The sequence below is a fragment of the Melospiza melodia genome, chromosome 11 (assembly GCF_035770615.1).
Source record: "Melospiza melodia melodia isolate bMelMel2 chromosome 11, bMelMel2.pri, whole genome shotgun sequence".
In the NCBI taxonomy this organism is placed as follows: domain Eukaryota; kingdom Metazoa; phylum Chordata; class Aves; order Passeriformes; family Passerellidae; genus Melospiza; species Melospiza melodia.
Window position 1 is genome coordinate 3,100,944 of NC_086204.1, and position 27,773 is coordinate 3,128,716.

General features: G+C 56.6%; 1 protein-coding gene across 5 annotated transcripts in view; it reads left to right on the forward strand.

The window, feature by feature from the left end:
• Positions 1 to 6,274: 6,274 nt before the first annotated feature.
• NOS1AP (nitric oxide synthase 1 adaptor protein) overlaps positions 6,275 to 27,773 on the forward strand; it is a 38,933-nt gene continuing 17,434 nt past the window's right edge. For 3 of the 5 annotated variants that reach the window (XM_063165319.1, XM_063165320.1, XM_063165321.1), the window contains exons 1-2: positions 6,275 to 6,424; positions 15,784 to 15,855. In XM_063165319.1, the coding sequence (XP_063021389.1) occupies positions 6,320 to 6,424; positions 15,784 to 15,855 (177 nt within the window). In that variant the 5' untranslated portion in view covers positions 6,275 to 6,319. Of the gene's footprint in view, positions 6,425 to 15,783; positions 15,856 to 19,861; positions 19,987 to 27,773 lie in introns of those variants that run through there. The other 2 variants (XM_063165323.1, XM_063165322.1) reach the window with 2 other exon arrangements.

The window sequence follows — 27,773 nt, forward strand, 5'->3', positions numbered from 1 at the left end:
CCTCCTCAGTGACCCCGTGTCAAGCCTGATAAATGCAGGCTTGGGGCAGAATTAATCACCGCGGCAGTTTACAGGGCAGTTAAAGGAAGGGCCGTGTGTCTGATTATACAGCAAATAAGCCTTGGCGAATTACAAACGTATCAAAGGTGGTTCCAGTTAACTGCAGTGATCCACGGGACAGAGCACCCAGGATAATGCCACCTCCTCTGCTTGGTGTCCTGCACTTGGGAACTGAGCAGTAACACGAGTGAAGGTCATCAGCTGCAGTCCCACATGAAGAATGCCAAGTATTGTATTTATTTATCAGCCAAAAGTGAGGGATTGCTACCAGGAGCCTGAACAGCTAGACACTGCAATTAACATATTGTTTGAATATGGCTACACGCTTGCCACACAAATGAAGAAGATGTTCTTCTGGCTCCTTAGAAGCTGAGAAAAAACATATTCCTTCTTGTGTCTGCTGCAACATAAAAGCCATGGCCAACATCACATCCTCAGGACTGGGATCATAGGGACAAAATTAGCCTGGAGACCCCCGTGCCTTGAGCACTTCCTGCAGAGATGGGAAGTCATGCTGTACAAATTCCTCCACCTAGAGACAAAAACAACCTCAACACCTTTCTTTCTGCAGTGATTCCACCTTCAGAACAGCATCGTGACAAACTGGGAATGAATTTCAGATGATGTCGTGCCCCTGGAGTGGCCGCAGGTGGCTGCACGTGCCAGCCCATGGCACAGGCTCTCACTGCAAGGAGTATCTGTTCATGCAGATACTGATTGGTTCACTGACCATTACTGCAGCTGATAAAGCTGAGAACGGTCAAGAGTGATGTTTGTGCAGAGTGTGTTTCCCATAACACCATCTGAGGGTGTTTAATGGGGATAAGAGCAAGAGGAATATTGTGTGGGGTGGCTCCTGCAAAGCTGTGAGATGCCCAGGGGATGTGGACACTGCCCCAGCCTGCTGTGGGAATACTCCTGCTCCATATGTGGAAGTTCCCAGGGGTGGGCTCCCACTGCCACCAGCTCCCTGCCATGGCAATGGGGCTCTGGGTGCCCCAAAACTTGCAGGCTCTCGCTGCTGCCCTGCAGGCTGTGCTGGGGCTGGCAGGGAGCAGTGTTAATTTTAGCCAGCACCTGCTCTGCTGCAGGGAGTGTATTTATTTCAGCACCATAAACAAGTGCTTGTTTTTCTGAAACAAAAATGTTGCAAGACATGGGGTTTGTGGAGAACTTCCAAAAACTTGGGATAATTTCAAATGGAAAGGAAACCTCAGTGTAAAGATTTGTCTATGAAGACAAAATCTGAGTTTTCAGGTGGTTTGATTAAGCAGTCTGCTTGAATCCCACTGGATATCAAAGATGTGTCTGTGTTTTCAAAACCAGCTCTGAAGCTGTTTCTAGGCCCACCTCTAAAATAAATAAATGCATACATAAGTGTGTGCCTGATGAGAATGAGCTCTGCCAGCTCATCAGAATAAAATGTCAGCAAATGCCAGCAAGTTCCTGACCTTAATTCCAACAGGCTTGCCTTCCTCCCCTTTCTGAAGTTATTTGCTTCCTTCCCAGACCCTGCTATTTAGATGTTGATCTCCATGTTTTATTGGGCAGAAAAAGCACGCCCTGGTGGTGCACACCTCACCTGGTGCTTCTGCCAGCTGGGGCTGTGCAGGTGACTGCAGGGACAAGGTGACAGCCAGCCGAGCCCACCAGGGCCTCACAGGCTTGGGGATGCCCTGATGCCTCACGGGTGCCTCTACTGCACTCCCCAAAGGTAGGGCCATGACCCTAAAATTATTTGCTGCTGTAGGATTCTGTGGAAGGACATCAGAGCAATGGGGAGCACCGAGCTGTGAGCTGGATCCCCACTCTGCCGTGTGACTGCCTGCCCAAGGGCCAATTTGCTTTACCAATTACTGTGCAGAGCTGCAAACTCTGACATCTGCTCTCTTCTTCTCACAGCCATGCCCTGTGATGGTTCCCATTCCCACCTGCATCCAGCACAGCAAAAAACATTTGCATTCCTGGCCAAAAGGCCTTCCATTATTCCTCTGGGAGGAGGAGCCTCCTGGGCACAAGCATTGTGTGGGGTGTGTTCCCCAAAGCCACTGCGCTGTGCTGCATAAAATGAGAGTTCATTGAGCCCTTTTTGGGGAACACAGGCAGCAAGGGAAGGGGTACCAGCCTCCTGGGGCTGGGCTCCGTGCTCACCATGGCCACCTTTGAGGGCAGCTTTCTTCTTCTCCCACAGTGCTGTGGCACAGGAGCTGTGGGGCAAGTTTTGGGTCAGGCTGTGGCTTTGTTGTGCTGGCCCCAACAGTGTGGGAGGTACAAAGTGCTCTGCCAACATTGCATTTCAGGTTAGATAAAAGAGGTTCCTGCTATAGACTGTGGATATTACAGTAACATATAAGACTTTCTGGTGGGAAAATGTGGTATTTTCACCGTGGTTTATTATAAGGGTGAGACTAGGTGGTGCAGGCTGGCACTCACAGGCCAGCTCGCATTTATAATATATTTGTACAATATGATCTCTTTTCGAGCTCTGACACCTGCCAAGAGCTTTGGGATGCTTTTGGACAAACTCACACCACCCTGACCAGCTCTCCTGTGTCCTTTGCTGCTGGGGCATGGGGCTCACTGCACAGCCAGGCACAGGCGTGTTCCCAGGCGGGTGAGGATCCTCTCTCCCCGCTGCACCCCCTGACACCCCGGATGATGCTGGGGGGCTCGGGGCTGGTGGCGGCCCCTCAGTGGGCACACAGCCACACGGGCTTCATCTTCTGATGGCATCAGCTGCACCAGAACGTCCTTTCGACTTCACAGGATGCCAGAGCAGTGTGTGAACGGCAGCCGGGGCTGTTTCCCCGGGGCGCGGGTGCACAGCAAGGGGGAGCAGCACCCCGAGAGCTGGGGAGAGCCAGAGCCTGAGGAAGGCGATCGCGGACTCTCCGTCCAGTCTGGGTTTTCCGTGCCGCATTTCTCGGCCTTCCCAGGAGATGGCAGGCCAGCCTTACAAATCCACGTCCCGCAGATTCCCGGCACCGGCCCCGGCCCCGAGCTGCCCGGAGGGGTCCCGGGCGAGCCCCAGCCGAGGCTCAGGGGACAGAGCCGTGTCCCCGCCACCCGAAGCCCCGGCGGGGTCCCCTCGGGCTCGGGGGACACTTCAGCCCCCGACCCGCGGGCACAGCCGGGCCAGCCCGGGTCCCGCCAGCGCCTGGGGACGGACGGGGATGTGACAACGAGCAAACCGGTTACACAACCTCGACGGGTTATCCCAGGGCTCCTAATTATTGATTTCCAGTGGGAGGAGACAGGTTCTGGACTTGCAGGCCAAACACGGGCGTGAGGGGTAATTTCCTTCCCGGATCTCCGGTGCCTCGCGGTGCCGGGGAGCTCAGCTCAGCTCAGCCCGGCAGCCCGAAAGGCGCTCCCGGCAAGAGGCCGTGGCTGGGCAGGGAGCTGCAAGGGCAGGGGGGTCAGGTCACTGATGGCAGGGGGGAAATGAAAAACCAAGAGAGAGCCCGGTGATTTTCGTAACGCAGCGAGAAGGTGGAACCGCTGAAGTGCCGCAGCTGCCGGTGGGAATGGCTGGAGCGCTGCCCGAGGCACTGAGGGTCCCCGGTCACACCGGGCCGGTGGCTTTGGGACAAGCCGGTCACAGCACAGCTCCTGCCCCCCACGCTGCTGCTGCTGCCCGTGCCCGTGGTGCAGAACACCCACGAGAAACTGCAGAGGGAGGCTTGTCCTTTGGTCCAACCCCGGTATTTAAAGAGCGGGCTCCAGGCACTGCAGCAGGCAGTGGGAACAGCCGCCACACTGCGGGAGAAGCCAGAGGAGCAGGCTGTGGACTGCCCAGGGCATCTGTCAGGAACCCCAGCGCTGCCAGGCAAACCCGCTGGGACTGCCTGGAAGGAGCTGGTTTATTCCCCAGGCTCTGAAGGCTTCCCATCAAATGCCCATGCCTGCACCTGGGGGAACACCTACCCGAGGGCACCATGCACTGGAGAGATGCTTGCAAGCCCTCCCACATGGAATTCACTTCTTCCCCAAATCCACAGGGCTTTGCAGGCTGTGGAAATTCTACAGTCTGCAAGAATGTGTGTCTGTAATCAAATTTAGCACAGGAACAGGGCTCCAGAGAGGCTGTGAGATCTCTGTCCCTGGGGATGCTTGCAGTGTGCCTAGACACAGCCCTGAGCTGCTGCTCCAGTCTCAGAGCTGAAACTTACCCTGCTTGGAGCTTTGGACGAGAGACTCTCAGGGGATTTATGTGGTGTCTGTATCATTCCCAGCACCTGGGACTCCCATGCTGCCAGCCAAACCTTTGCTAAACAGAAACCTTCAGCAAGAACCATGGAGTCGATCCAGGCTCAAGAATGTTCTACCACCAGCTTCTGCCTGTCCCAGGCTGAAGTGAGTCCAAGCAGGTGCTCAGTTCTCTGCACCGTTTTTCCCCATGGATTCCTGCAGGTGCAGTCAAAACTGCGACACACAGCACTGATCCCCTGCCCTCCCCCAAAACCAAGAGTAAAAGGTTTCAAGAGCTCAGGGCTTGCTCGTTTCTTGCTTTCAGTGGGAAATCATCCCTTGATTCACTTGTCCAAGCGCTGGCAGCTCTGTGAAATCCCACCCTGGGCCTGGCACAGGGAAACTGGCAGCACAAGAGCTGCTCACGTACACCTCTCGTGGCACGATGGAGCACAGGGATTTCTCAGCTTGTCATACACTTGTCTGCGCCCAGACTGTCAGCAGAGCCCCTGGGGGTGGTGGGGAGCCCACCCAGTTTTGAGTGGAACAATACATTTTTCAGATGTGGCTGAAGTGCTGCGGCTGGCGCTGAACTGTCGTATAAACTCAAGTTTCAGCACATCGATTCAGGCTGAAAAATCAATGGCCCTGGGTGTGTTCTGCCCGGGGAAGGATCAACAATCAGTGCTGCTCTTTGCACTGCAGTCATTTGGAACCCTGAGGGAAGTGGGCTCTGGCTGTAGGAACATGCAAGCATGGCGGGGCAAGGACTTTGGGAATTGTGGTTCTCTTGTGGAGAGGAGTGCCCCTGAGGCCCGTGTTGGCTCTTCAGGCACACGTGGGGAGATGATCTCTGCAGCATCCGTGGGTATCCAAACACAGAAGGATGGAGCCCGCCCTTGGAGTGCTCTGTGCGTATGGGGGTAAGGGATGCAACAGCCTGGACTTGAGGTCAGATCTACGTGAGTTGCTCCCCGAACATCTGGAGAACAGCTCTGGGCTGCTTTTGGTGGGTGGGAAGCATATTCACAGCTTTCGGGACATTGGTAAGGGAAGGCCCAGTAGGGCTGGGGATCTGGTCTCAAGAGCTGCTCTTTCTTTAAGCGCAAGACGGAGATTTTCCACTTCCAGCGTGCTTGGTTTCCACCGTGTCCGGCGCTGAGACAAAGATTCGCGTGCGGAGCTCCCTGGCGCGGCTCCCCGGCCCGGAGGAATGGGCGCCATGTGCGGCCGGGGGGCGGCCGGCGCTGCCCACCCTGCGAGCCGCTCCCGAGGCACCGTTCCCCGTTATCCCTTCCTTGGTTTCCCGTGCATTTGAAGTTTGGCGGCGGGGCGCAAGCCCGGCCCCGCGCACCGGGTGTCAGCGGTGCCGGTGCCGGGGAGGGGCACGGAGCCCCCGCCGCCCGCTCCGGGGCCGGTGCCGGGGCCGGTGCCCGTGAGGGGGCCGCAGCCTCGCCCCGCCCGGCGCTGTGCCCCGGTCCCGGTGCCGGTGCCGGTGAGGGGGGAGCAGCCTCGCCCCGCCCGGCGCTGTGCCCCGGTGCCGGTGCCGGTGCCCGTGAGGGGGGAGCAGCCTCGCCCCGCCCGGCGCTGTGCCCCGGTGCCGGTGTCGGTGCCCGTGAGGGGGGCGCAGCCTCGCCCCGCCCGGCGCTGTGCCCCGGTGCCGGTGTCGGTGCCCGTGAGGGGGGCGCAGCCTCGCCCCGCCCGGCGCTGTGCCCCGGTCCCGGTCCCGGTGCCGGTGTCGGTGCCCGTGAGGGGGGCGCAGCCTCGCCCCGCCCGGCGCTGTGCCCCGGTGCCGGTGTCGGTGCCCGTGAGGGGGGAGCAGCCTCGCCCCCGCCCGGCGCTGTGCCCCGGTGCCGGTGTCGGTGCCCGTGAGGGGGGCGCAGCCTCGCCCCCGCCCGGCGCTGTGCCCCGGTGCCGGTGCCGGTGCCGGTGCCCGTGAGGGGGGCGCAGCCTCGCCCCCGCCCCGCTCGCTCCGCGCGGGCGCGTCCCCGCCCCGGGGCCGGGCGGGGCGGGCCGGGCCGGCGGCAGGGCCGGGCGCGCTGCAGGGCTGCCCGGCCGCGGGGCCGCCATGCCCGCCAAGTCCAAGTACAACCTGGTGGACGACCGGCACGACCTGCGCATCCCCCTGCACAACGAGGACGCCTTCCAGCACGGCATCTGCTTCGAGGCCAAGGTGGGCGGCGGGCGCGGGAGAGCCGCGGGGGTCGCTGCCCGGCGCTGTGCCCCGGCGCTCCGGGATGCCCGGGTTCCCGGCTCTCTTTTGACATAGCCGCGGGGGTTTTCTGCTTTCCCCGGAGCCCTTCCCCTTGGCGTTACCTGGTCTCCCCTAAACTCCGCCGCGGAGTCGGGCGAGGCTTCCCGCCTGTACGGCGGGGATGCCCGGACTGGTGGGACGGGTCAGGCTGGAGTGGGGTCACCCTCCTGCTTCCCCCCGGCATCCCTCCCCGGCCCTCATCCCTCCGGGGCTCCGCGTGGTGTTGCCCGGGGACGCCGCTCCCCAAAGCGGGTCCGTGTGCCTCTTGCCCGGCAGGGAGGAGCGGAGGGCTCGGGCTGTGCTCTGCGGCTCCAGCGCGGCGGGCAGTGCGCCGGGATGGGCACGGCTGTGGGGTCTGCAGGGTGCCCCGGAGCCTGGTGCTGCCGTGCTGTGAGCAGCCCCATGGACTGCGTGCCATGGGCGGTGCAGGCGGTCAGGGGCACGCACCCGAAATAAACGCTTGCCATTCCTCTTTACACACATAAACCGTCCTCGCTGGTGGATTTGGCACGGAGCTCTTGGCTTTTTATCTTTTCTTTTCCGTTGGGACTTTTCATTCTCTCGCTCCACGTCGGCTGTGGCTCCCCGCAGGCTGGCGCTTGCCATCTCGCAGCAGGCTGGCAAAAGCCAAGCTACCGAGCAAGGCACGCTGGCCAGCAGGAAACTGGGAAGGAGCTGGCCAGGAGAGCTGGAAAGGGAAAACACAAAATTCTGCCCCGTTTTTTCTTCTCTTGGGGAATACGGTTATCATGCTGACGGGGGTACTCAAGTGAGGTTGACTTAGGAGGAAAGCCTGGTGTAAAACGAGCGGCAGGAAGGCAGGCAGGCGTCTGTCACACGCTGTTGTCTTCGGAGAACATGTGCTGTCAGGGGAAGAAAATTTGGCATCTAATTGTGTGCCATGCCCTCGGGGCAAAGGCTGCGCTCGTAGGAAGGTGTCGAAGTGTTATTTTCCGCCTTTTCTCGGGGCGGGAGGGTTCCTCTGCAGAGGCCATCACCTGCCCGATGGCAGGCACTGTGCTGCACAGAGCAAAACAGTTGTTTGTGGAGCAAACTTAAACCTGCCTTGCAACTCTGGGAAAGGCTGTTCGAGCTCAACTTCGCAGCCTTTTGCTCCTGAGTGATTGGAGCCTTGCTGCTTTTCTGCCAGCACCTGCTCACCCCTCACCTGCCGGTGGCTGCAGAGCATCTCCCCTTCTACATCCAGTGTGCCTGTGCCGTGCCAGCCTCGGGGACCCGGCTGGGAGGCTGGGCAGTGGGGCAGGGCGTCAGCAGCCCCTGGGTGTGCTCGTGGCTCGTCTCTGCTCCACGCTGCTGGTCTGGCTGCGTTAGTGCACTGCAATATTAGCCTTTGTTAGCTCCTCTTGCTCTTATTTGGTATCCGGTGGCACGCGCTATTGCCAAGCGCAATCCGTACCAAACCCGGCTTCCCAATCCCTGGGTTTCACCAGCAGCCCTCGATGCCAGATACAGAATGCAGATGGCTGAGGCAATTACTCTATCCTTTTATTAGATTGCTCAAGATTAATTAAATGCTTACATTCCTTTACTTCCTTTTATCCCCAAGAATCCCAGGCTCTTACACCCGCACAGCTCTTGTTGCAGCCAGGCACCCAGCACGAGTCGCAAAAATGTGGAGCTCTGATTTAGAGCAGAACTTTGGGGGAAGATTAAACGAGAAAAATGCTTGTCTGGGATGTCAGGACTCGAGTGGCTGTCTCCTCAAATCCTCCTGGGGTAGCTGATAGTGCGGGCAGCGGGGATCCCGGTGTTCCAGCTCGGCGCTGGAGCAGTGCTCTTTGCTCCAGCAGCCTGACATTCCTGATGAGCTTGCTTGGGGCTCCCTGCAGGGGGTTACTGTGGGCCTGAGGCAGTGTGCACTGATTTATCGCTTTAATTTTTTATTGTATTTTTACACTTGGACCTACTGCTGTCTCTAAGTGGCACGTGTAGTGGGTGCAGTGCATGCTTTGATCCATCAGCAGCAGCTGGCATCAGTGCTGTTGTCCCCTTTGTCCCTCTCCCGAGGGAGTCTTGCCATCCCAGGTGACTGGGTGGCCACAGGCAGGCAGAATCTGAACCTTTGTCAGGCAAAGGGTGGTGGACGTGATGTGAGGCGAGTGGTGCTGTCCCTTGAGCTGTGATGCCATCGCAAGGCTCGTGCCTCTTGTCCCCGCTGGAGCCACTTGCAGCCACATGTGCTGGCACAGGGTCACCGAGGCAGAGCAGAGTGTCCCTAAGGATTATGTTAATCCATTTTCTGGAGATAAACCCAAGAGATGGAAAATCCCGCTCCATCTTTTTAGGAACAGTAATGCATTTCACACTTTTGGATCTGTTTTCATTGGCCACTTCTCTTGGCACCAAACCTGGCTGTATCCCTGAGATGCCTTGGTCGGGCTGCAGGGAATCAGAGGAGCTGGCTCCAATGGGAGGCAGGATGTTTGTTTTCTTCTGTGTCTTGCCATCTGAATTGTTGATTAAAATCAAAAGCCTGGCCTCTTGGGTTAGCTGAAACATTTGGATGAAAGAACTGGGAGCTGCAGCGTGGTGCAAGGGGAATGGACAGAAATTCCCACTTGTGCAGTGGTTTTCTGGTTAAATAAACAGAGATGTAGAGAGGAAAGATATCTCCTGTTCTCCTCCACCTCCATGAGAAGGAGCGGGATGTGAGCTTACTCCTTATCTTCCCAAAGCCCTGGTGCTGCAGGACGAAACCCAAGGGCCGCCTTGCACAACACCAGCAATTCTGTGTGTTCAGAAATTGTGACTCAGGCTCCCCCAAGGGCTCCAGAGAGAGCAGCAGGCAGAGGGAATGGAGTGGGGCAGTGCAGCCTGGCACTGCACTCCTGGTCTCTGGCAGTGCTGGGTGCTGCTGCCTTTGCTCAGGGAACTTGTTACTGTCCCTCTCCTGGGGGCTGCTGCTGGCCTGGGCTTTCCCTCCTGCCCCAGGGGTCTTGTGTCCAGAGCCAGGTCCCACCTGCCAAATGCCCATTATTTGGAAAGAGCTGTTACTCCCTCAGCCCCATGAATCCCTTTGCAGTGCCTTGGTGTGCATGGTTTCCAGAGAAGGGGCAGGTGGCTGTGAGGACCCTCTGTGCAGGCACGGGGAGCAGTGACTGCCCAAACACATCCCAGCCCTTGGTGGACCCAGCGCCTGTGGTCTGGGACTGCCTGGGCATCCCCCGTGCTGGAACCTGCTGTTCCTGGCACCAGACCTGCTTGCAGGTAAAGGTGGGACTGGAGGTTCAGGAGCATTGCTGTTCTGTGCAGCAAGGTGGGGTTTTGGTGTTTGGCTGGTGGGGTGGATTTTTTTTCCCTTAAGTGGTCTTGGCAACCAGGCACTTTCTCTCATTTTTGTCAGTGCTTTTCTCTGCTTCCGTGCGTGGGAAACTGGAGTTGAACTGAGCATCTGCTGCTGTCTATGTTTGGAGATGGGACATGGAGGAGACTTTAGTCTGATCCATGATGTCCCTTCCTCTGAACCTCTGCAGCCCACCTGCCTGCCACCTCCCAGGGGCTGCGAGCACCAGCAGGCACTGCCAGTTGCTCCAAAGCAAAATCCTGTGTCAGGGAAACGATTATAGCCTCAGGTGGGCACTGAGCAGGGAGTACATGTGTGTTTCCACCCGTGTGTATATTTTTATGTACGTTGGGGCTGCAAATAACAGCATTGGAAGTGAACTGAATTGCAGGCAGCCCTGATCGAGGTGTTCACTTCTTCTCCACTGCTCCAGGCTCCCTTGCCAGCAAGGATGGCTTTCCTGGAGGGCTGGGAACCAGGAGACAGGTTGTGTGGTGCTGTGCAGCAGCCTGGCTGGCTGGGAGGGAGCTGGCAGCTCTCTCTGGGGGCTGTTTGTCCTGGCAGCTCTGTGTGCTCTGTCGGGCTGCTCAGCCCAGAGCTGAGCTGCAGTGAGCCTGAGCCCGGGATTGCTGGCCCCAGGCTATAAATAACCTTCCCAATTCTGCAAAGGTTCTCCTCTGAAACAGTGGCATGTTTCTGCCATACTTGTGGAGTCACTTCCTGGGCTGCTTAGTGGAGCTCTTAGCAAGGAAAACTCCGCCTGGCTTTGCCAAAGCCCTGTGTGCCAGGCTGTGGGGCCGGGCCGTGGGCTCTGCAGGTGCCCAGGGGTGCCGTGGGATGCTGCCAGCCCAGCTTTCTGCGGCGCTCCGGGCTGGCACAGCCTGCTGGGGCTGGGTGCAGGAGCAGGAGGCTCAGGCCCAGTGTGGGACAGCCTGCCTGGGCGGGATGGAAACACAGCAATGGACAGTCCTGCTGCACTGCCTGGAAAAGCTTCGTCCCTCAGCTCCTGCTGGCCCTGCTGCACCATCACAGGTGTCTCCCCTGTTCAGGTGAGCCCTGGTTTGGCTGCTGGGAGGGCAGAGTGGCTGTGGTGAGTGTCCTGGGGCCCCCAGAGCTTGGTGTCTCTGGCACTTGAGCCTGGGGCAGCTCCTAAGCAGGGTAAGTGCTGCTGGGACCAGCAGGCTCGTGGGCACAAAATGGAGTGAAATCCACCTGAAACCACCCAAAACTGAATGAAAACAACCCAAAATGGAGTGAAAATACCCGAAATTGAGTGAAACCCACCCCAAATTTAGTGAAACTGACCCAAAACCAGGTGAAATCCACCCTAAACTGACTGAAACCAACCCAAAATTGAGTGAGACCGCCCAAAACTGACTGTCCTTGGGGGCTCTGCCTGCCTGCTGTGAGGTCCCTGCTGTGTCCATGCCCAGTGTCCAGCTGCATGGCTCTGACACATGGCCTCAGGCTGCCCAGGCTGGATCTGTTGTCCTTGGGGTGCAGAGCTCTGCTCAGGGAGGAACTGGGCAAGGCTGAGGCGCCCAGCTTGGAATGGAAGCCGGGGCCTTTTTCCATTAAAGTCGGCTGGCATTGTGAATTTTCCATCCCTTTTGGCCTCTGCAGCAGCACAGTGTGAGTAAGCTTCCCCCTGTGCACCAGGCAGGCAGGGAGTTCCTGAGGGGCAGGGCAGTGCCAGCCCAGAGCCTTGGCTCCCCGGGCAGCTGGAGAGCAGGAGCAGTGGGACAGCCAGGACCCTGGCAATGGGCTTCTGCCTGGGGAGAAACCCTTATCAGACACACTGCAGGCAGACTGGGCGTTCCCCGTGCTGGGGAAACGGGGAGCTTTCACACCGGCGCCTGAGCACTTTGTCCCTCGCTTGGTGGCACATGTGGCAGGGTCAATGTCCCTGTCCCTGGTGCAGCCTCACACCGCCCTGGGCTCCGTAGGAACCTGGGGACCCTTGTGCCCTGCATCTGGCACTCCCTGCTGGCTGCTGGTGCCTCTGGTAACCCCTCCTGGCCCTGAGGGCCGGTGCCAGTGTGTCCCCTCCCGCTGCCTGCCTGCAGAGAGAGAAGCAGCGGCTCCCATCCGCGCCTCTGTGGGAGCTGGGAACCAGCAGCAGCCAGGGCAGGCTCCCTGTGAGCCGGGGATGATTCAGCCCTGACCTTTGCACGCAGAGCTGGGCTGGCAGCAGCAGGAAGGAGGCATCTCCTCCCCAGGAGGCTTTGGCTGCCCACCTCTGCCTCCGGTGGGCCCATCAACGCCCCTTGCGAGGTGTCCCCCGGCAGCGATGCGGTTGGCCTTCGGTTTCCCAAAATATCTGCCACCTGCTGCCGCAGCAAAAGCAACTTCTCAAGAAAATTCGTTTCTGACAGAGCAGAAAACGAGCAGTATTCAACAGCCTCGAGGAAAAACGAGAAACTGAGTGACTTGTGCAAACAGTGCTTTGGCAAAGTGCTCCCCTTTGTTTTCTGTTTAAAAAACAAATTTATTTTTTTCCCTGGCATTTCCCAGAACTGGGCAGATCTTTTGTGAGCCGTGGGCAGAGGGTGCAGCCGTGCAGGCTGTGTGTCTCTGCCCACTGAGAGCCTGTTTGCATGGGGAGGGGAGAGCAGGCAGAGTCCCTGTGGCTGCTGAGAGGCCTGAGGGTGCTGCCACCTCCCACAGCATGGGAGGGATGCCCTTCTGGGGCCCTGCAAGGATGGATGGATGGAAGGCTGGATGATCCCAAAACAGGGGGAGACATGTGCAGGACCAGAGGCTCTCTACAAAAGAGGTGGCACCACGGGCTCGAGCAGCGCTGGCCTTGGCAGAGTGAGGGCTGGGCCTGCCTTTGCGGGGCTGCCCATTCACCCAGGGGTGGCCTTTCTTCCCCTAATTGGTCAGGGGAGGAGGGGGCTGTCCAGGACAGCCCGAGGGGATTTGTGACCCCTGGTCCCCCTTGGCTCTTGGGTGTGGGTGGGGGACTCTGGTTCTGTCCCTCCATCCCTTGGCAGGGCGGTGGGGCCGTGGATCTGGAGGGGATTATTTGGAAAAGCCACATCCTTTACTTACACGTGTTCTCCCCCTTGGCTCGTGGGGCTTGGGGAGGGTGGGTTCTTTCACGGGTTTATTTTCTTTGTCAGCTCTTTTGCACAGCTTTAATTTGTTCCCTTTTGTCTCGGGCACCTTCCTTTGTCCTTCCTGCCTCCCTTTGCCTTGGGGTGAGCTGGCTGGCACCGATGCTGGCCTGACCGTGGCCCTGCAGGGCTGGGACCCCCTCTGTGTGCCTGGCACCTCGCTGGGGGCTCCTGTGTGTTAAAGGAGGGCAGGAATCTGTGCCTGGCAGTGCCCATGCTCGGGGGTCTCTGAGCTCCTGCCCTGGCAGAGAGGGAGCTCAGTCTCAGGGCTGGGGTGGGTGGGAAGTATTGCACTGTGCAGGCTCTGGCTGCCTTGCTTATCCTTGTCTTTGCCTCACCTGCTTGTTCCCACACCTATTGCCATAATTAAAAGTGGTGCTGTGAGTAGGAGGGCTGGAGGAGAGTGGAGCAGGAGCAGCCCTCATTGCCTGCTCATCCCTGCTGAATATGGGTGGTTTCTCAGGCCATTCCCCAGCTCACCTGGGAAGTTGTTCAGCTGAAAGACCAACCCCCAAGTCCACATTTTGGGGGGGATATTCACCACATTGTGAAGGGTTACTCTTCTGCAGCACACTTGTCACATGTGATTTCTGCCCTGAAGGCAAAAATAATCTGGAGAGACTTTGTCCATCTGCTGAGTTGTGTGAAATGTGTAAAAAACACCTTCCTGCAGAATGGAGGGAGAGGGGGGTGTTTTTGGAGCTGTGAGCATGGTCACTGTGAGCAGTGAGCCCACGCTGGGGTGGATGTGGGCTCTGGTGGGAGCACCAGGGGCTGTGGGATACAGCAGGATGCAGCTCTGCACACCAGGCTGGGGAGCAGCGGTGAATCCTGCAGCCTCTGTGACCCATGCCACTCAGTTTGGGTGCATGTGGGCATGAGCTGGAGCACAGAAAGGACAGCATCAACACAACCCTGCTGCCGATGCTGTTTCTCAGGAGGCCAATGCAGAGGTGGTGCCTGGCCCAGGGTGGTGCTGGTTGTGCTTGCAGGGCACCCCAGCCCTGCTGGGCTCACACACTCACACCGCTGTGGCCATGGGGCTGTGGTGAGCAGCCAGGGAGCTTGGCATGGCTGGAATTCCTGTGGCCATGGCAGCCAGCTCTGCTGCCCAGCTGGCACTGCCTGCCCTGGCCTTGGCCATGCTGCGTTCTGCACCTGCCTGGGCAAGGAGAGCCCAGGGGAAGGAAAGGGATTTCCAGGCAGTGACCTCATGCAGCTGGGAATAGCTGGAGGAAGACAGGCTTCCTCTGGGTGCAGAGGTCTGTCCTTCTCATATGGGATGAGAATCCTGCTTCCCCAGGTGGTCCCTGGCAGAAAAGTGGCGTGGGAAGGCTTAGTGAGGAGGTGCCATAGGGATGTGTGCCTGGCAGAGCAGGACGGGGCAGGGCTTCTTCCTTAGGTCCTGCCTGGTGGCTGCAGGCCCAGGGCTCCAGCTGCCTCTGCCCTCCTCCTCAGCTCCTGCTTTTTCCTGATGGTTTCCAGGCCTCACCTCAGCGAAGGGGATGTGCTGATGTCTGAGATGCCTCTCTCAGATGAGCTGCCCCTTTGAAGGGGTGGCAGACTCCGTGCAGGGGCTGTGACAGGGAACTGCTGGCAGCTGTGTGCTCTCAGCAGGGCCCTGAGGGGCTGGCTGGCCTGGGCTGCAATTCCCAGTTATGTAAGGCTGCCCTGCACCGTGCAGCCTGCACGGCACGTGATGGACACGCCAGCTGTTTGGGGTTATTTTTATATCCTCTCTCTGCTCATCTCCTCTCAGCACCGACTGCCCTGTGGGTCGCTGGGCGCTGCCTGTGTGACCCCCAGGCAGGGGCTGTGTGCTGGGCATGGCCTGGCTGAGCTGCCTTAGCAAGGAGGGCTCTCAGGAACACGGGGCTCCCTGAGCTTCTGTCCCACAGGGCCCTCGGGGGCAGCTCACACACAAAGCCCAGCTTTGGTCATGCATGCCCTGCACCCCTCCTCGGAGGTGGCGGTCCTGGTGCGGGGAGCTGGGAGGGAAATGACCCCTCTGAGCAGCCTCTGCCTGTGTTCAGGCCCTTGGGCGCCCATGTTGGTGTGCTGCACGGTGCCAGCAGAGGTTGTGGCCGTGCCCCAGGAGCAGGAGCCCCGCTGGCTGCGGTGCCCGTGCCGCGCTGCCGAGGTTACGTCAGCCCTTGTGTGGAGATGGAGCGTGGGAGCACACAGGGCCAGTAAATGGGCTCCAAATGCTTTTCTTCTAACGACACGTTTTTAGCGCTCAGCATTGACTCTTCATCGCTTGTCTGTTTTCTGATCCTTCTTCAGAATCTGCCCTCTTCCATTTGATTTTTAAAAAGGTTTTTGTTCCGCGTCTCTCCGTGCTGGGTCGCGGTGGCGCTGCCTTTGGTCCCCTTTGAATAGCAAAGCGGCTCCTTTATTCTGGAGGCTTGGCCTGGAGGCTCAGCATTCCTGCAGAAACAGCCAGGCTTTGGCAGGGCTGCAGTTAAATAATGGAGGGCCTGTCACAGGACAGGTTGGGCCGGCTATTTTAGGGATATTCCAATACCCAGGTCTGTAATGGATGACTCATGGCAACCGAGGGGATACTTGCTTATACCTGTGTGCTTTGATCATGGCCTACATGAGTGAGTCCTGCTGGCCTGACGGCTGAAGGGATTTTATTGCTAGAAAAAGGGTTTTTGACTGCTTGCAGTGGTGTGGTGAGGGAACAGCTTCATGGCTGGAGGCATGCAGGCATTCAGGTGCAACAGGCAAAATGCTGCTCATTCCCCAGAAGTGACCCTGGGTTCCCCCTGTGGATACCACTGGGGCCCTGCTGGGCCCGTGGGGTTTCCAGGGCTCTAGGAGCTGGACTAATCTCCTTCCTTTCCTTGCAGTACATCGGGAGCCTGGATGTGCCACGGCCGAACAGCCGCGTGGAGATCGTGACGGCCATGCGGCGCATCAGGGTGAGTGTGCCCAGGCTGCTCCTTCCCCTTCCCTTCCCTTCCCTTCCCTTCCCTTCCCTTCCCTTCCCTTCCCTTCCCTTCCCTTCCCTTCCCTTCCCTTCCCTTCCCTTCCCTTCCCTTCCCTTCCCTTCCCTTCCCTTCCCTTCCCTTCCCTTCCCATCCCATCCCATCCCATCCCATCCCAGGCCTGCCCTTCTCCTCCACCTGCACCTGCAGCTTTGTCTTGCATCAACCCTGTCCCACGGTGTATTGATACCTCTGTGTTTCACTGTCCCCCTCTCTGTGTCAGCTGGGCCTGGTGCTGGCAGGCTGAGTGTGGCACAGGGCACTGTTGCAGCACAGTTGTCCCCAGACACCCCCTGTGCTGGGGCTGTGTGTGTGCTCACAGTGCTGCATCCTGGGATGGGCTGGAAGGTGCATGTGGGATGTGGCACCCGATGGGAACTGTAGCGTGCAGAGTGGCTGGGAGCAATTCCTCGTTTGGTCAGTCCCAATAACAAAGTAACAATAGGCTGCTTGTGCAAGAGGTTCCTCAGGGTTTTACTGCTTGTGTAAGAGTTTCAGCAGCATGAAAATTCAGGTGCTGCCTGGATATGGCAGCAGGTCAGTGCTAAATGGCAGCGTGCAAGGTGAGGTGCAGAGTAGCAAGCTCTGGGGCTGGCCAGCAGTGAGCTTGTTTCAGGGTGAGTAGGTCAGGGGCTATGATCTGCTAATGAAATCACCTGGCTTCCCAAAGCACTTGCAGCCAGGATATGGGACACCCTTGCTGTTTAATGCTTGGCCCGTGACCAAGAGAGGAGCTTTTCTTCTGCTCCCCAGCCTCTGGGCAGCACGAGTGTTCACAGGGAGGGAGGGCAGCAAACAAACCATGCACCCCAGAACTCGCTGCCCCCAGGCTGATAAAAGCAGCAGCTTGGCTGCTCTTCAGCAGGGGACAGCCCCTGGGGCCCAGCTGGCCCTGGGTGTGCTGGCTGCAGGTTTGGTCTGTCCTGGGGCCAGACCTTGCCCCGTCCTCCAGAGATGGCTCTCTCCTGGGAACAGCACCCTGAACCTGAAGGGCCTGAAGGCACTTGCAGGGACATTGGGTAAGGGATGAGCTGTCTTTTTGCTGGTCTGATGGGATCCCATAAGCACCAAAGCTGCTCCTGTGGCTGAGCAGCTGCACCAGAGCTCTGCTCCTCTCAGCCCTTCATGCAGACTCTTGCTTTAATCTCAGTTTCTCTTTCACCAGAGGAGGAGAGCAGGATCATATCCCCATATAAGGAGCATCACCTTCAAAGGACAGACATTTTGAGGCTCTTCTGTTTCAAACTTTCAGGGTGTAAATAGTTTGTGGCCTTTCCTCACAGCTTTCCTACCTGTTCTCCTGTCCTCTCCGTGGGGGTTAGTGCTGTGACTGGGGCATGACATGGGAAGGCCTTTATGGCATTAGGTTTGCTCACCTTGTGTCCAGACAGTTTGGGACAGCACGACTGTTATGTCATCAAGAGCTCTCATAAACAGCAGTTTCCTTCCTTGCCTTCCAAGATGAGACTTTTGAACAAATGCACTTCCAGCCCCAAAATCACAGAACTGCACCTCAGTGTGGAAGGACTGGCACAACTTTGAGGGTTTAAGTAAACCCTTGAAGGGGGGAAAAATAAGAACACCAGAATGTCCTTGTTGCCCAGTATGAATAAACTCAAACACAGTCTGGAAAATTCATAGGTACAGCTCTGAGTGGCAGTGAGAGGACACAGAATTGGGTACAGTAATGGTTTCTCATGGTGAATGATGTGTTTGAGGCATGTGCTCAGGCTTTCTTCACCTGGTGTAAGACAGGAGAGATGCAAGTCATGAAAGGCCATGGAGATCAGATCTGCCAGAGAGACTTTGAGTGTGTGTTTATTTGTGAGGGGGTGCCAGGATGGTGGGATGGATGGCTGTCCACGTGCAAAGCCCTCCCCTGGTGTGCTGTGCTTTGCCCTGGAAGTGCCTGGCAGCAGGAGGGGCCACAGCATTGCTGAGGGCATTTCTGGCCAGGCTGGGTGCTGGGGGCTCCTTTCAGCCTGGCTGGAGCTGAAGTGATGCACGTCCTCCTTACAGAGCACAGCCACCCTCCTGCCCGAGGGCATAAAATAGTCCCAGAATACTGGCATGGGGAAACCAGAAAAGAAAAATGTTTATTTGGGCACAGAAAGCAACAGTGAGGGATCATCAGGTGCAAGCAGCAGCAGTTTTGTGTGTAGGGTGTGAAGCAGCTGCTGACCCTGAGGTTTGTATAGTTTTAATGCAATCCCTGGTTTAGGGGCAAGGTGCTCTGTCTCAGTTTGCTCCAAGTTAGTCACTGCTGCTGAAGGTGGGGGACCCTCACCATCCCCTCTGCTGCCTCAATTTCCCTTTCTCACAGTGCTGCCTTTGCCATAGCTGCTCTCTGGGCTTTGCCTCTGTTTCCCAAGTGATTTAAAAATGACCCTGCAGAGCAGTGAGGATGCTGCCTGCCCGAGAGTGGGGATCCCAGTGGGCAGAATGCCCTGGGAGCCCCCTGTGCCTGCCTGTGCTGGGCTGGGACAGCAGCAGCATCACCGCTGCAGCCCTGCCTCCCTTGTGCTCCCCCACACTCGCTGGGGCCGGGGGAGTGCTGCTTCCTGTTTGGAGGCAGAGCTGACCCTCGGGGGCACAGAGCAGGACACAGCATAGCTGGCATTGCTGGGATGCCTGCCCCAGGCACCCCCCTGCACAGCAGAGCCTTGCTGTGGGCAGCACAGCTCCACCTGAGCCCAAAGCTGGTCCCTCTTGTGGGCCAGGGCTGAGGGGAGCTTTAAACAGGGGATGGCATGGATGCCATCCCCTTCTCCCCATTGCTGAAGGGCTGGTGATGCCGTGGCCATCCTCATGGTCCTGGCCAGAGGGAGTTTCTGTCCAGAAGCAGAGAATGTGGAGAATTCCTGGGATTCTCACAGCTCGGGATGAGGAGGGAAGGGGAGGTGCTCAGCTGAGTGTCTGCTTTTCCTTCCTGCATGGGCTGGGCTTGCAGGGCACACAGCCCTCTCTGCACTGCACCTTGGTGTGAATCCCTGGCCCTGAAATGACTCTGGAATGGGACATTTGCCATGCTAAAGATGCACTTGGAGAGCAATTTTGTGAGGGTCTGCTGCAGCTTTCCTCCAAACCCTACAGTCTCCTGCAGACCACTGATGGCCACATACACAGCAAATGCAGTAGAACCAGGGTTTGTTTGCTGGGCAGGCAGGGGGGCTTCTCTTAGTACAGCTGGCTCCTGGCTGCTGCTCACCCCAAACAGGCTGACCCTGTCCACATTGCTTCATGCCCTGAACTGCTGCATTTGGCTTCCCAAATGCTCCTGGGCTCCTCTGGATGCGAGATACAAGGAACTGATCCATAAATCCAGGAAGTCACCTGAGCATCCAAAAGCCCCAAACTAAGAGTGCTGTGTCTTCCCTAAGGATTATGAGCTGTTGCAGATTTCGGTTGAAAGTGCCTGAGCAGGTGGTAAGGTATCTTTTTCCTTCCCCTCCTCTCCCACTGAGCTCATGGGCCCTCAGTGACAATGACAACTGTATATTTCTTGCGTTGTGGTGATGTAAATTCATGCAAGTGCTTTCCTCTGCATGTCTCCAGGGCAGCCAGTGCTGCCTGGCTGGGGCTTGGTGCCATGGTGCTGGAGAATTTGGATTCAGCCCTTTGGGATGGCTGAGTGCAGCTTTGATCCAGGTTTTCTCTGGAGCCAGGAAGGATGAAAGCCTATATAGGCACTTGGTAAAAGCTGTGGAAGTCTTCTGCAAGGCTGTTTCTGGGAAGTGTCCAGCTGAGTTTTGCAGGCTCAAAACAGGGAGGCTTTCCAAGCACTTGAAAATCTTGCTCCTCTACACCTCCTACTCTGCCAGGTACATCTGATTTTGTGGGACTTCTGCTGCTTTGCATAGCTGAGCTCTATTTTAGCAAATTGGCAGAATTGCTGAATTTCTACAGGCTTGTGTAAAGCAAGATTTCACATCCTCTGCAGGCCACAGGTGCAGTTGGACTGGTGTGAAAATTGATGTGTGTGGCCAGTTACTGGTGTCGAGCTCCTGGTGCAACTCTGAGCTCGTTTAATTGGAATATTTCTCAGCTATCCCTGCTCCTGCCACGGTGAGTTTTTAAAAGCATGAGGCCATTTACAGTGATGCCTTCTTTTTTTTTTTTTTTCTTCTTTTCTCTCACCGTGCACAGGTGTCTCTTCTGTAGAATGGAGCAGGATTTGGGAGCAAGCTGGCCCTGCATGCCCACCCCTGTGTGTCTGTGAGGAGCAGCACAGTGGAAATGGGCTGGCCAGGAGATGCTCAGGTTTTGGCCACAGGAAGAGCACAGCCTGCTTCGTGCCAAGTCATGGCACTTGGTGCAAGGTGAATTATTGACAAGCTAATGACTTGATGTGGTTATCCAAGATGAACAAGATTGTGTTGTATTAGATCTGGGAGGAACTGAAAGGATGTGTGTGATAATTTCAGTTGCTCCCTCAGTGCTCTGACAGACACAATAAAGGAGTGAATCCTTCTGGGCGTGCTTGCATTTCTCCTGGCATCACCAGTGCCACTTGTGATAGTGGCACATAAATAATATAATGGCTGGTCTGGTACTGCTACCAGCATGGCATGAGATAGGCCAGGATCTCATCCTGTGGTTAGTATTTAATCAATAACCTGGTTAAATTAGTACCCAGTTGCTCCTTCAGTGCTCTGACAGACACAATAAAGGCGTGAATCCTTCTGGGCGTGCTTGCATTTCTCCTGGCATCACCAGTGCCACTTAATGTCATAATAAAATAATGGCTGGTCTGGTACTGCTGCCAGCATGGCATGAGAACGGCCAGGATCTCATCCTGTGGTTAGTATTTAATCAATAAATAATGGCTGGTCTGGTACTGCTGCCAGCATGGCATGAGAACGGCCAGGATCTCATCCTGTGGTTAGTATTTAATCAATAAATAATGGCTGGTCTGGTACTGCTGCCAGCATGGCATGAGACAGGCCAGGATCTCATCCTGTGGTTAGTATTTAATCAATAAATAATGGCTGGTCTGGTACTGCTGCCAGCATGGCATGAGACAGGCCAGGATCTCATCCTGTGGTTAGTATTTACTCGACAGCCCGGTTAAAGCAGTACCCAGGTTGATTGGAGCAGCCTTTTGCCCAAGGCTGCCCACGTTTCCAGGAGAGCTGTGGTGACCCTGCCTCTGCACCACGGCCAGGGTGGGGTGAGGGCTCTGCAGGGGTGCTCTGGGCTGCAGTGGAGCAGCGAGTGGTGCGAGATGCAATGCACACACAGGGCAGTGAGGAGCTCGGGGAGGGAAATCACTCTGTGTGGCAGAGGACAGGCATCTGGCCTGTTGGAGAGGTGGAAGTGTGAGCCATTAATGCTGGAGAGCAAGAGCAGTGAGGGATGGAGCCTTCAGGAAGCACTAGAGGGGAGCCAGGCCTGCCTGTGCTGGCCGTGTCTGAGCCTGCTGGCCCATGCAGAGTGACTGGGCTCAGGCTCCCCTGTGACCCCATGGAGCTGGGAGATGAGGAACGGGCACGCTCCCAGCCCTGCTCCTGCCCAGTAAATGACTCGTGACAAGCTCATTGCCTTTCAGCTTCCAGCCATGCCCTGCCCCAGAGCTCTCTGCCAAACCCAGGACAGCGGCGTGTCCCTCGTGGCCAGGCTCCCAAACAGGCTGGGGTGGCCAGGCTGGGGCAGGAAAGAGCAGGGGTTCCCAGCTGGATGGACAGCACGGTGCTGGAGCCAGTGAGGATGGGGGAAACCGTAAGCAGGTGGGGGAGCATGGTTTGGGAGGGCTCCTGAGCCAGGAGTGCAGCCACGTGTGGCCTTCCTGCCCCTGCTGTGTCCCACAGCAGCTCAGCCCTTTGCTCTGGACAGGGCTGTGGCAGGACAGGGCTGTGGCAGGACAGGGCTGTGGCAGGGCTGTGGCAGGACAGGACAGGGCTGTGGCAGGACAGGGCTGTGGCAGGGCTCTGGCAGGACAGGGCTGTGGCAGGGCTGTGGCAGGACAGGGCTGTGGCAGGACAGGGCTGTGGCAGGGCTGTGGCAGGGCTGTGGCAGGACAGGGCAGGACAGGGCTCTGGCAGGGCAGGACAACGCTCTGGCAGGACACTCGGCTGGCACTGGGTGTGCCAGCACAGGCAGCAGCTCCTGGTGGGTGAAGCTGGCCTGGAGCCAGCCCAGTGCCTTGCAGAGGGCTGGAAGCCGAACAGGCACCAGGCCCAGGGCAGGAGTGGAGCTGCTGGCAGAAGCTGGGAGGCTGCAGTGCCTTCTGTCCCCTCCAGCCTGTCACACAGCCCTGCCCTGCCGTGCCTGGGCTGGACTCTGCTCTGCTCTGGGAGCCCTGGGTGTCTCCCTGTGATTCGTGTCCCTCCCTGCCCGGGGCTTTCCCTCCTGCTCCCCCTGAGTCACCTCATGCCTTGCCTTGCCCCTGTCTGGGCCATCAGCAGGTGTCTGCAGGGGCTCAGGGCAGAGCTGGGCAGTGCCAGGCTGCCTGAGCATGCCAGGGGGGCAGAGATGGCTGTCAGTCCTTCCCAGCCAGGGAATGCTCTGCTGCCTCCCACCCCTCACCGAGTTCGTGGCCAGCACAGAAAGCCGTCACACCAGTGTCCATCCTCTGCGTGTCCTTGTGCTTCCTCCTCTTCCTCCTGCTTCCCACTCGTTCTTCCCCAGAAAGGGTCCTTCAAGCATCTCTGAAGGGCTGCCCTGGTGGGCTGCCCTGGCTCTGGGGCACACACAGCATGCTGGCCAGGTGACCCTGCCTTCCCTGGCTCCCTCCTGTGCTGCACAGCTGGCTCTGGCAGGGCAGCAGGTGAGCCCAGTGCCACGCTCAGCTGCGTGAGGAGCAGGGCAATGTGGAGCTGCAAGCCTGGAGCCCAGGCACACGGGAGGAGTCTGTGGGACTGCAGGTGCCACGGGAGCTGCCCATGGGGCTCTCCTGCTCTGGCTTTTGCTCTTGCCTAGAAAGAAAGGATTTGTTGCACACTGCCTCCCAGGCATGAATGGATTCAGCCTGGCTGTCAAGGAGAGGAGGTCTGCAGCTTGTTCTGGGAGACCAGGGTCATGTTAGCACTGGTGATTGCTGTTTGTGAGGGTTCAGAGTTCCTACGTCATCCTCTGAAAGCCTTCTGCAAGGTGACAGAGCTTCCTTTGAGGGCCTGAGCCTCAGGCTTGCATAAACCTCTGCTGAAGGTGTTACTGTGGGAGAGGGCTGTGCTCAGTGTCACCAGCTCAGTGCACAGCAGCCCCACCACCGTCACCAAGAGAGGACAGTCTCTGCTGCTGCAAGGTTGCTGGTGAAGATAACCATCTGCACTTCCCTTTGCATTTTGGAGTAAATTTCTAACTGTGCCTAGGAATAAGCTCCTGGCTACCTGAGAGGTTGTTGATAAGGAAAACTAGGTTTGAGAGAGGTGTGCTGAGGTTTGGCTGGTTTCAGGCTCTGTGACTCATTTCAGCATCTCTCAGCAGCATCTGGGCAGTGCACTGAAGAACTGGATCTTCTCCCTGGGGTTTGTGTTTCCTCTCACCCTTGGCATTGCTTCTATTTGGAGGTTTTCCCCTTCTTATTTACTACAACATGGAATTTTCGTGTGGTTTTTAACAAATCAGTGCTTTCATCAATTTTCTGCCATCATGGCAGCATTTTACTCTTGGGATGGAGTGGGACCAAATGCTCCCTGGTGCTGAGTGCTGATGCTGCATGGGCCTGAGCAGGAGAGATGCAGGCAGCCTTATCTGGGCAGCTTTATCTTCCAGCTGGGCTCCAGTGTGTCCAGAGACAATACCTCACTCCTGCTCCGTGGTTAAAGGGAGAAATAACCTCCAAAAAGGAGACCAAAGAGTTACTAAAGCTCCCAAGCAGGGGTGGAGCAATATTTGGTATCCATTTTATGGGTGACAACCTAAGGCACAGGGAGGCTGTGACTTGTCAGACTCCTTCTGAGGGAGATATCCCTGAACTGAAGTCAACCCAAACTGAAGTCAGCTTTGAATGCTGCTCTTGTGTATGGTCCTTTCTGCTCTTGTGCTTCCCTGCTGGGCCTCAGAGGCCTTTAATTTAATCTGTTGTGGTGTTCTCTGCTGCCTCACCTCAGAAGAGAGACAAAAGCCTGGGGCTGCAGCCTTCCACAAAAACGCCACGTGCCCCAGTTTCTTCCCTGCTAAAATTAATTCCTGGTGGTTTTGGCTCAGTGCAGCAGGAAGATGTTCCAAGGGATGCTGTGCCCTGGGGAGGCACAGAGTCAGAGCCTGCCCTGCCTCCTGCAGCAGGGTGAGGGGGTTTGGGGTGTCACTGCAGCAGGGTGACAGGGTTGGGGTGTCACTGCAGCACGGTGACAGGGTCTAGGTGTCACTGCAGCAGGGTGACAGGGTCTGGGGTGTCACTGGAGCAGGGTGACAGGATTTGGGTTGTCTCTGCAGCAGGGTGACAGCGTTTGGGGTGTCACTGGAGCAGGGTGACAGCGTTTGGGGTGTCCCTGCAGCAGGGTCACAGGGTCTGGGGTGTCACTGCAGCAGGGTGAGGGGGTCTGGGGTGTCACTGCAGCACGGTGACAGCGTTTGGGGTGTCACTGCAGCAGGGTGACAGGGTCTGGGTGTCACTGCAGCAGGGTGACAGGGTCTGGGGTGTCACTGGAGCAGGGTGACAGGATTTGGGTTGTCTCTGCAGCAGGGTGACAGCGTTTGGGGTGTCACTGGAGCAGGGTGACAGCGTTTGGGGTGTCCCTGCAGCAGGGTCACAGGGTCTGGGGTGTCACTGCAGCAGGGTGACAGGGTCTGGGGTGTCACTGCAGCACGGTGACAGCATTTGGGGTGTCACTGCAGCAGGGTGAGGGGGTCTGGGGTGTCACTGCAGCACGGTGACAGCGTTTGGGGTGTCACTGCAGCAGGGTGACAGGGTTTGGGTGTCACTGCAGCAGGGTGACAGCGTTTGGGGTGTCACTGCAGCAGGGTGACAGGGTCTGGGTGTCACTGCAGCAGGGTGACAGGGTTTGGGTGTCACTGCAGCAGGGTGACAGGATTTGGGGTGTCACTGCAGCAGGGTGACAGCGTTTGGGGTGTCACTGCAGCACGGTGACAGCGTTTGGGGTGTCACGGGTGTTGCTGCCCTGTGCAGGGGCAGAGGAAGGGAGCACAGCTGGTTAAGAGGAGAGGTTGCAACATCTATTGTGTGAGCTGCTGTGTGGAATGGGAGTTTAATTAGGCGGTGGGAGGAAAGGATGTATCTATTGTGGAGCAGCAGAAGGAGCAGGCACTGCCCAGAACCAGGGAAAGGAGCCAAGCCCTGTTCCCATCCCAGCAGAGGAGGCTGGAGCCCGCGGTGTGCTGGAATCCCTGGAGGTTCCCTGCTCCTCCTGCCTGCTCCGTGTCCCCTCACAGGGAAGCTGCCAGGGCCACACGGGGCTGGGCTCCTGCTCGTGGCACTGTGGCTGCTCTGGTGGCTCTGCAGACAGTGGTTGGTAGCTGATCTGCTTCAGTGGGAGTTTTGGAAGGCACGGGCTTCCCCACCTGGAGTAAAGTCTACCCAGGGCAAAGGCTCCAGACAAAGAATTTTCAGAGTAGGAAATGTTTCCTTCCCTGGTGGAGCACGAGGAGCCCAGTGATTCTTAATCTGTCACTTGGTTTTCAGCAGTGGGAAGAGTAACGTGATAGGGAAAAATCCCCAACCAAACCAGTTCCCCATGCAATGGGCTTGCATATGGAACTGCTGATGTGTTCCAGCAGGAGCTGCAAAAGCCAGCCTGAAGTGTGTATTTGCCACAGGAAACTTCAGCAGAGATGGTTAAATTTCAGCTTAATTCTTCAAGAGGGAACAGCCAGACCTGTGATGTTGTGGTGTTGTTGTTGGAATGCAGTAGTGATATGCATCTGAGAGAGCCATCCCTTTCTTTTTCTCTCCAAGGCCTCCAGTTTTGTTTCAGCATTTTGCTCCAAAGACATTTTCTTATTCCCTCTTAACGTGATGGATGGGGCTGGTCTGGACTCCTTCAAACATTCCCTGATCCTTGGGAACTTGGGGGATGTGTGTTTATTCCCATCACAAAGAGCACATCTGTGCTGACCTCTGCTTACATGCTAAGAAATCCACATTATCCAAAAGGAGAAGAGAAACCCAGAATAACTGGCCAGAGCAGTTGGTGAGTGTGACTTGGGGTGCAGGTCCCTTTGAGGTTTCTGTGACAAAGACCTGTCTTTCTGTGGTTTGAGTGGATGCAGCTTCAACTCCTAGCTAGCTGATTTGTGCATTTGCCTGAAGTCGGAGCCTTTGATGTGAGGAAGCTCTTCCCAAGACCCAGGTCTGGGCTGTGCACAAGTGCCCACCGAGCCTGCTCTGTGGATGGGCCAAATACAGAGAGTTTGTTTTAACCTCTGGGATGTAGGAGTCTGGGGAAACTGCCTCTTGTTCTTGTTGAACTGTTTTCTGTTTCTTCTTTGCAGTGTGTGATAGAGCAGGAGTTGCTCTGTAGGAGTGGATTGTGTTGGTAGTGCTGTCAGTGGTGCCGTGGTTTGAGATAATGTCACCTTTCTGTTCTGCTGCACGTGTCCCAGGACCACGCTGTCTTCATGGTGCCCTTTGCACTGGGATGAACCTTGCAGTGCCTCCAGGGTCTTTTTAGGATACATTTCTGCATCTTGGCAGATGCAGCTTCTGTTCCTTTTCCTGTGAGAGGCTGCTTGGCCAATGCCATATAAAATCATCCTGAAATGAGTGGATGCCAGATTCCTGTGCACTTGGCCTGGATAGCAAATACTCTTTTTTCTCTTTTTTTATTTTTTCTTTTTTTTTTTTTTTTTTTTTTTATTTTTGCAGCCCTGCATTGCTGTGAGCATTGCTGTGCTCTCCTCACTGGGGTTTCTGCAAGCACAGTGGCATTCTGTCCTATGTCTCTCCTTGCTTCATCTGGGGCTCTGCTGCTGACATGAATTTCAACCTCTTTTTCCTAATTTCACCTAAAATCTTGATGCTTTTTTTACTTGGAAATTTTTTCTGTCATTCTGTCTAAGCCTCTCTAAAGGACATTATTCTTGTTGCCTTTAACATGCAGAATTTAGTGAATGAGTTTTAATACCTGCATTAGTTGTTGTTGAAATAGGACCTGTGAAGCAAGAGTGGTATGAATAATTACCTCTTTTCTCCAGTTACAGCCCAGAAACATTGTTGAGCACTGCCAGCATCTTAAGAGCCCCACAGGGCTGCCTTGTTTCTGATGCACCAAGCGTTTAATGCTGCTGCTCATTCATTCTTTATTAATTGTCTGAATTTCATAATTGCTGATTTAGTTACAGTGTTACCAGCCTGCCTTCCTTGGCGTGTCACTGCTTCTCTTCCTGGCTATTCTCATTTGCCTTCTCAACTGATCTTACCCAAGCTTTTTATGCAGCAGTGGGAGAGCAGCTCTGTGGTGAGCAGTAAAACAAAATACCAAAATAAATCCTGTATTTCACAACTTGGGGCATAAATATCACCGTGCTGCGATTCGGCTCGCTTTGCTGAGCTGACACCTTTCTGAAGTGCTGTGTGGGCATCTTCTTAGGCTGCCCCTTGCTCTGTCACCTGCCCTCAGGGTAGATTTGGGGTGACTTTGTGCTCCTCTGCACTATCAGCCCTGCCTTCCACCCGTCCATGTGGGCAAGGATTACCTCAGCTGCCTTGAGGCAGGGTCTGTCTTCGAGAGGATGCATTTGGGGGAGAAAGCTGATTTTAAACAGAGGAATTTTGTTTTGCTTCTCAGCTGGAGGGAGGTGCTGTGCTGGACATTGCCTGTGCTGCTCAGTCCTGGGGTCCCTGAGGCATCAGGACTGGCTGGTGCCAGAGAGGGGCGGGAGTTTATCAGGGGTCACTGTAAAGGGGCATGACTGAGCTGCTGCTCTTTAAACCGAGCTTGTTCCAGCACAGG